Source organism: Phlebotomus papatasi, chromosome 2 (assembly GCF_024763615.1).
Source record: "Phlebotomus papatasi isolate M1 chromosome 2, Ppap_2.1, whole genome shotgun sequence".
In the NCBI taxonomy this organism is placed as follows: domain Eukaryota; kingdom Metazoa; phylum Arthropoda; class Insecta; order Diptera; family Psychodidae; genus Phlebotomus; species Phlebotomus papatasi.
Window position 1 is genome coordinate 33,832,588 of NC_077223.1, and position 8,305 is coordinate 33,840,892.

At 34.3% G+C, this 8,305-nt stretch overlaps 2 protein-coding genes across 3 annotated transcripts; both read left to right on the forward strand.

Moving 5' to 3' along the window:
- Positions 1–1,257: 1,257 nt before the first annotated feature.
- LOC129803577 (nucleosome assembly protein 1-like 1-B) lies at positions 1,258–3,345 on the forward strand. Of its 2 annotated transcripts, none has more exons than XM_055850260.1 (3): positions 1,258–1,332; positions 1,747–1,870; positions 1,951–3,345. In XM_055850260.1, exons 2-3 carry the CDS (start codon positions 1,773–1,775, stop codon positions 2,990–2,992), a joined length of 1,140 nt encoding a protein of 379 aa, XP_055706235.1. In that variant the 5' UTR covers positions 1,258–1,332; positions 1,747–1,772; the 3' UTR covers positions 2,993–3,345. The 2 variants fall into 2 exon arrangements, with proteins under 2 accessions (XP_055706235.1, XP_055706236.1); XM_055850261.1 differs by having other exon boundaries at positions 1,287–1,455.
- A 4,281-nt stretch (positions 3,346–7,626) lies between these two features.
- On the forward strand, positions 7,627–8,274 carry LOC129803587 (ATPase inhibitor, mitochondrial-like). The gene is made up of 3 exons (XM_055850277.1): positions 7,627–7,799; positions 7,933–8,071; positions 8,140–8,274. The coding sequence occupies exons 1-3, from the start codon at positions 7,750–7,752 to the stop codon at positions 8,209–8,211; spliced, it is 261 nt and encodes an 86-aa protein (XP_055706252.1). The 5' UTR covers positions 7,627–7,749; the 3' UTR covers positions 8,212–8,274.
- Positions 8,275–8,305: the final 31 nt, after the last annotated feature.

Sequence of the window (8,305 nt, forward strand, 5' to 3'; positions counted from 1 at the left end):
AAATTAAAATTTTAATGTGCAAGTGTGATAACGCCGTAAATGGATGTATGTCCTTCGATTTTCACTGCAGACTTAACAATATTTGACAAATTATGCCGAAAAATCAAGCAAAACACTTTGATATTTTCCTAGCAACTTCCATAAGTCAGAGAAAATGACAACTACCGTGTCAAGGTTATGAATATCACGCATGCAATACATTTTTAAATTCTTCTTGCAAGTCGTACAAGTTACCCTTTGATTGTTTATTAACGACTTTTGCATTTTTAACTTCTCAAACAATCACAAAATTAGATTTAATGATCTTTTTATCGAAAATTTAAATATTTAATTGATTTATTATCAAGTTTTTAAGAAGGTGTCTCACATTCCACACTGCTTTGTCCAACTTTCCAAACTGCCTCGCTTTAGGCAAATGACCCTAATAATAAATTTCTTGAGATATTTTTTTAAGTTTTCTTGACTAGATTTCTCATCAGATTAAATAAACCATTTATTTCTAAGTATGAGAAGTGCATGAAGTGCTGGAAGTACAGTCGAGTTCCTCAAATTTGAACTCCTCAAATTTGAACGACGGTTGAGTTCAAAATTTAAAATTTGAGGATATGAAGAAATTTTTGCGTGCGATGGAGTCTGAATTAGAACTATTTTTCTCTGGTGTTTTCTTATTATTATCGTATTATATTAACTTCCGCAACAAATTCCATATATTTCACAACAAATTACATTGATATATTCTCTAATCTAAAGTTATTTTTCTTAATCTAGGGAAAGTGCATTTCATGTGAATTCCGTTACGTTTTTGAAAATATTGTCAAATTTGAGAGTGAGAGTGAGAAGTCATCTGCACCTCCCAAATGTTCAAATTTGAGGAACTCTACTGTAATGCAGCATTTTCGATGTTGCGAAATTTTGGAAGTGCGTAGGGCTATTCCATACAAATTGTGGAAGTGCCTGGAAGTGGTGTACACATTTTCACTAATTCTCCCCCTTGGGAAAAATTGTGAAAGTGGGGGGATATTTAGCAGAATTCTGCAATTTTCATATTTTCGATAAAATTAATTATTTTAACTGCTCAGCTTTCAGTTGAATCTGTGAAGCTACAGGGTTAATTTATTTAATTTATGAATAAAAAAATAAATCTTATTTCATAAGAAATTTTAAACAGAAACCCTGTGGAAGTTCAGAGAGTCCGGAAGTATTTCCAACTGCCATTTTAAAAATTTAGCAGAATCGTATTTGAAAATGCAAAATACTTCTTCCGGAGCGGTACTTTCGTTCACTTCGTTCAGTTGTCACGACTTCAGTGGAGAGCGTCGCCGATTTCTCGAGGTTTGAACAGCTATTTTCACCCTCAATCCCATCCCCAATTTGTCTATTTGGCAACTCTTGCGATCCCCCATACTATCCTGTATTCGTGGCATTTGAAATATTGGCAGAAATTTGCTCCCTGGGGTGGGTATTTGATCTTTTTCACTGACCCTCGTTTGGCCTCTCAACCGACATGTGCTTCTGCGGCGTAGGAATCCCAACAATTTAATTGCGCATTTCGTATTTGTCGGCAATTTCGCGGTGAATTTTTTTGCTCAATGCCAGCAATTGCCGGTGGGGAGATTTGCCTGGGTGTCTGAGGGAATTTTCCATAAATCGCTATGTCCATGAGGGCTTTTGTTTGATCGCTTGGGCTTTTGTTCTGTGAAAATCTAGGGCATTTTCAATTTTGGGTAATTTTCCGTTTGTCTGCAGTTTTTGCGTGAAATTAGTAAAACACAATGTCTGAGGAGAATCAGGAGAAAGCTCTCGTTGACGCTGGCCAGGAGTCTGATGGAGAAGCCGAGGAGAAGGGTGGATTCAACAGCTACATGCAATCGTAAGTAAATTACTCGAGTGTTCATTTTTTTAGTAGGTTTTGAAGGGATACATAACCAAACTTTCTTTCCGGATGCGTAGTCCCGCTTTCCTGAGCGGCATTATGCGTCGCCAGGTGCTTAAGTCAATGGTGAAATCACTGCCAGACACTGTCCAGAAGCGTCTTAAAGCCCTTAAGAATCTCCAGCTTGATTATTTTGGCATTGAGACAAAATTCTATGAGGAAGTGTATGAGTTGGAGAAGAAGTATCAGGCCCTGTATACCCCAATTCTCGAGAAGAGACGTGACATTGTCAATGGTACGTATGAGCCATCGGGAGCAGAAATTGAATTCCAATCAGATCATGAGGAGGATGATGAGCTAGCTGAGAGGATGAATGAATTGAGTGCGGAATTTAAGAATACAAAGCAAGATTATGCGCCCGATGTAAAGGGTGTTCCTGATTTTTGGCTCAAAATCTTCCGGAATGTGACTCTAATCTCTGATATGGTGCAAGAACACGATGAGGTGGTGCTGAAGAAGCTCAAAGATGTCTGCATAAAATATGCCGATGACGGAATGAGTTACACATTGGAGTTCTATTTTGAACCAAATGAACACTTCACAAATGAGATTCTAACTAAGCAGTACTTCCTGAAGGCGGCTATCGAGAAGGATGATCCGTTCAGTTTTGAGGGAACAGAGATCTACAAGTGTTTTGGTTGTGTGATCAACTGGAACAAGGGAATGAATCTGACAGTGAAGACAATTCGGAAGAAGCAGAAGCACAAGGCTCGCGGAGCTGTACGTACCATCACCAAACAGGTGCCCAATGATTCCTTCTTCAATTTCTTCACTCCACCTGAAGTTCCCGAGGATGACACAAAGATTGATTCGGAGAATGAGAATTTACTGGCGAGTGACTTTGAAATTGGTCACTTCCTCCGTTCCCGTGTCATTCCCAAGGCGGTGCTCTACTTCACTGGAGACGTGGTGGATGATGATGATGATGATCTTGAAGAGGAGGAAGAGGAAGATGCCGAGGATGAGGATGACGATCTCGAGGGGGGTGAGTGTGATAAGTACATCGAGAAAATTGGTGGTTCCAAGAAAGAAAATCCACCAGAATGCAGACAACAGTAAGAAAGGATGTAAGGTAGATTCATGCCGCCGACATCCAACCATGTCTCAACCAGCTTTTTTGCAGCAACAAAAAAAAAACAAAAATTTGTGGGTCAATTTTTTTTTAATTTTCTCTCCTGTCACTTCCATTTCTCTTTTTTTGGTTTATTCTCTTATGTAAAACAGGAAAAAAAAATAAACGCGATACGGCTTTGAGAACATCACACATTCCTGATATCCGGGAGATTATAATTCGCGTTTAAATTTTTTTTCTCAACACGACCACAATGAAATGTTCAGTTATTGAGATTCACTTTCTGTCATATCATGTGGAAAAATAATAAAGTTTTTTTTAATTAACAATGAAAATTAAATATGATTGAATTTTATTGGATGGTGCTCTTGGCAACTGCTGCAAATACGAAATTTTGCGCAGGATAAATGGTATTTTAGGAGTTTTGGGAACAGTTTGCTCGTGCAATAAGATTGCACAGATATTGAAACTGACCCAATTATATGCAGAGATTAATATCAAATTAGAGCTTGTTGCTTGAATGTTGAATCACCAAATCAGTTATCTTATTCATCACTTATATCAGCAATTTTTGTAGTCTCCATTTTAATTAAAAGAATTGTTAATATAAGGTAAAGTATCCTCGAGTCGACTCGACCGCCCTGGGGTTCATTAATAAGTCGACCGGTGGAAATATTTATTCAATTTATTTTTGCAATAATATTTAGCGAATGGTCTAACATCATTGAGTTAATTATTTCATAAATAATACGAATCAGTTGGAAATTTGTAAAAATTTACCATAATAAAGACTGAAAAAATAATGAATATGCGAAGCGTGAAAGTAATTTCTTAAAAAAAAAGTTCGCAATTTTCCAGTAAATTATGGCATGCTTTTTGATATCCTTGATGTCCTTGACGTCCTTAAAAATTACTAGAAAATTTATATTTTTAGTCTAATCGCAAGTCAAGGACTTTATCTATGTTACTGTGCATCAATTTTAGATCTATGATTAAGTTAAATATTAAATTTTTACTCTTAAAATTGAAGCTTTTTTCACTGAAATATTGTTTTACTTTACAAAAATTCTTAAAAATGTGTTTTCCTATTTTATTTTAATGAATTCTTAATTTTAAGTGTTATCCGTGAAGTGTACAAAAAGCTTAAGTTTTGTGGTTTATTTCATTTTAAGAAAAAATGGGTGGTCGAGTAGAGGCACTCTGATATCAAAGTGGTCGAATAGAGGAACACTTCACATTTTTGAAACATTTTTCTTTCGAATTTTAAATTATATTATGGCTAAATGAAGTTCACAGTAAGATAGATAAAGATCTATTCTATAGTTTTAGGTAAAAATCCTATAAAAAAAAAATACAAATTATAACTGTTTTTTCATAAGTTTTTTTTACAAAATCTATCCATAAGTGGTCGACTTAGGGTACTTTACCTTAAGTGTGAGAAAATTACAGCAAATGCTGATCTAAAAGACTAACTATTTCGTCTTTGAATATACAAACAAGCTTTTTGTATTTTACGGGAAGTGCTCATACAGTAGACTCTCTCTCAATTGGGGGGGCGAAATGTCATCCAGTTTATCGATAGATTTGGGCGTCAAAGCCTTTGTAAATTCCACAAAAAGCGCTCAATTATAAAGAATCACTATAAAATAGGAAGAACTACAGCGAATTTGAGCGAATTAGCTTCATAATGAAACGTGAAAATTGTCAACAAAATTTGTCGCCCTATTGAAAAAGAGCCGATTGAGCGAGAGTCTACTTTAATTTTGCACAACTTCTAAGTTTTGGATACTGAAGGTAAAATTGGACACTAAAAAAAAATTGATTTCCTAGAGACCTTGATTAGGCTGTTCTTGTCACTTAAAAGCTTATAGCCTCTATCCCCTCTATCAATCACAAACTCTAGTTTTCTAATAAAAGTTTCCTACTATATTGAAGGTTTGGATTAAAAATACCTATTTGAATTTCGCTCACTGTATGAGCACTTATCGACATTTTTAGGAAAAAGTGAATTTAATTTAATTATAACTTTTGAATCTTTATTACAAAGTCACTCAAATTACATGCTTTGGCTCTACAGACTCTCTAAACTATTAGTTCTGCAATTTATCGCTGGACTACCTAAAAAATTATTTTTCTTAACTATGGAAAAATAACCACTTCCCAGCCACTTTTTACCACATTTCGCCACTTTGGTTCAAACTCGATTATTTTAAAGAATATTTCTTAAAAGAATATAGTCATCGTCGCTTTTTCCAGTTGATCATCTTTAAACAATGCAGATCTGATGGGAATACAGTAGACTTATTTGCTAATTCGGCTCTTATAAGATCGGGGTACTTTTTAATTCAGGCACTTCAGGTAGCAGTTACATTTGAAAAAAGTTTGTTTGTCATTTTTCAAGTTTGATTATGATTATCAAATGAAGCTAATATGCTCAAATTTGCCATTGTTTGTCTTAGTTTTGGTGTACAGTGAGTGTCAATAGTTTGTTGCCTAATGGATGTTTGAGAAATCAAGTGAAAAAAATGATAGAAAAAAATACTTTTCCAAATTTTTCTTTTTGCAGATGAGTTCCTTGTAATCCGCAGATATTGTTTATAGTTTTCAAAAAAAAATAATTAATTTTATTTCATATCAAAAATAATTGTTTTCCAAAAGTTGGTCATTTTTGAAAAATCAAAAGTTTGTTGCCTCATTAAAAAAACTAATTCAAAATGGTGAAAACGTGCAACCAACTTTATGTAAACCGGTTACATTTTGAGCTTATGTCATTTGATAGGCAAATGGTGCATTTGTACATTTTTAAGGCTGTCAATGTTAAATATATAGGTGTAAAAGTGTTGATAAATAACAAGAAATAATCAGTTTTTTCATAATTCATAATTTAGATTATAATGGCAAATTACAAAAAGTTGAAAGGTGGGATATTGTCCAGAGATACTGCTGGAAGGAATCGGCGTCGCTTAATTGCCAAATTTTATGGAAATTCATGAAAAGTTATACATAAAATGGTCAAATATTATAGTTATGAGGCACGAGTACATCTGAAAAACGCTACTGGTAGACCCAGGGTTTCGACTCAGAAAGTCGATAACCGCATTCTAGGTATCTCTAATAGTAACCCCATGATGTTTGCTTCAAAAATTCAGAGTCGGCTGGTTACAGACGGCATCCAGGCTTCAAATGTTCATGGCATCGAGAAAATTTGCATACCCGTTGGAGATTTCTTTTGAATGAATCGGCCAGAGAACAAATTTCGCACGGAGTAAAATTAGCCAGAGCAAAAGATTCAACTGTTTAAAAGAAATTCATCAACAAACAGTACTTTTTGGCCAGAGTTCTTCAATAAATTGTTAGAATATTTAAAATTTTTACCTTAATATCTTAATAAAAGACATTAAAGTTTTATATACTAAAATAAGAATAGTGTCTACAAATTTCCCGCGTCACAAAATAGTATACATTCAGGTATATTTCAAAAATTATTTCACAAATTGACTCCCAAAAGTAGGCAAACTTGCATAATTATATGTGCATAATCTCGTCAGGTGCATAATCTCGAAGTTCATAATGCCGGGACTGAGTATATGTGTATGCAGATAAATACAAAATCGTTGCGTTTCAAAAGTTTCTCGCTCGAATTTCTCTCTAATTCGGGTGACATTTTGGTCCTAAATGCCAGAATTTGAGAGTTTCTGTCTTTATACTGTATACGAAGTGAAGATACTGTAGCCGTAGCCTATTGAAAAGCAATGGCGACAAAGGTGGTACAGTAATCAATTTCAGTATACAGTGCGAATCCAACAGTGCAGTGCCAAAGCATTTGATTTTTTTTATATTTTCGCAATATTCGAAATGAGATATTGAGCAGTTCTAGTAAGTGGAATAATAATTTTCTATATCGAGTGGAAAGTCCAAAATATTTTAGGAAATTTAGGAAATTAGCCATTTGCTAAAAATAATCTAATTGCTTTTCAGAAAAAAAAGATCATAAAATGTAACATCAGATTTATTTTCTAGTGCCTTCTCCATAGTATATCTTTCTATCCTAAGTCAAGGAGATTTGTCAGGAGCTTTATTTTAAGCTTTCTTTATAATCGATCCGATCTAGAATACTTTCTTGATATGGTGGAGGATCGAAGAGAGAGAAAGTATTCTAATCTCCCAACCTCACGAGAGATGGACAAGGCATTGAAAATTATTTAATAAATTAAATTCAAGATTTAAATAATTAAGGAAACTTCTAAAAATATAGTAAATTTTTATTCCTCAAGTTTCAATTGATGATGAGGTCCAAATATTATCACTAGGGTAAGGACTCTGTATGTAAAGTGATCGGTTTAATAAGTTAAATAATATTATCATAATATAATTTTTATCAACTTGGTGAATCGTTCATTTTCCTGGTGAACTGGTGAATTTTGTAATAGTTAGGGAATCCCTACCCAGGTGGTAGTGGTACCCTACCAAGCATAAAAAAATATTCATCAAAAACATGTTCTTCATGCTCTGAAACTGAAACCATTTGATAATACGGATATCAACATTTGCACGTATGGGAGACTTTACTCCTGGGCGTAATTCCCACAATCCAGTCTCATTAATCAAGTTTTCCTGTGCTAACAGATCAATCATAGCACTCATAGGACTTTTTACCTTATTTTCATCGGAACTGTTCTAAGTTCAATGAACTTTGTTTTTCTCTAGAAAACTCTCTAGCATTTGTGGGATATTTTCCAAAAAAATGTTTAAAAATACTTTGAAATTGTTCAGAAATACTCCAAATTTCAACAGGTAAGAATACAAGCTATTATTTTTGAAAGGGAATTAATTGCGAGATGTTGAAATTCGTTACTTTATAGAAGTTCTTACATCTCTTACATAAATCTTAATTTCTTTTATTTGCAACCGGCAAATTACCAACTAGAGTGGCCAGAATGAGTCAGTTGGGAGATTTAGGAAGCGGAGCTGGTAAAGGTGGCGGTGGAGGCGGAAGCATTAGAGAAGCTGGAGGAGCTATGGGAAAAATGGAGGCTGCCAAAGAAGAAGAATATTTCTACAGAAAAGTAAATCTCCAGCTCTATTGACCAAAAATGATTTTCCTACCATTAATATACAATTTTTTTGAATTTAGCAACAAGAACAGCTGAGAAAATTCAAGGAAGCTCAATCGAAGGGAGGTGCTTCTGGAAAGAATCCAAAATAGATCCGGAAATGTTTTAAAACTTGTTGTAGATTTTTTTCCAAGAAATTTCTCTATGTGAGGTTATGTGACATTTTATTTTTGGTGTCGGCATAAT

Bases quoted from the DNA above. Each gene is read 5' to 3' on its own strand.
- LOC129803587 (XM_055850277.1), top strand. From the start codon at position 7,750: ATGTTTAAAAATACTTTGAAATTGTTCAGAAATACTCCAAATTTCAAC. The intron at 7,800-7,932 runs GTAAGAATACAA...ATTACCAACTAG, and splicing joins AATACTCCAAATTTCAACAG to AGTGGCCAGAATGAGTCAGT. The intron at 8,072-8,139 runs GTAAATCTCCAG...TTTTGAATTTAG, and splicing joins AAGAATATTTCTACAGAAAA to CAACAAGAACAGCTGAGAAA.
- LOC129803577 (XM_055850260.1), top strand. From the start codon at position 1,773: ATGTCTGAGGAGAATCAGGAGAAAGCTCTCGTTGACGCTGGCCAGGAG. The intron at 1,871-1,950 runs GTAAGTAAATTA...CCGGATGCGTAG, and splicing joins TTCAACAGCTACATGCAATC to TCCCGCTTTCCTGAGCGGCA.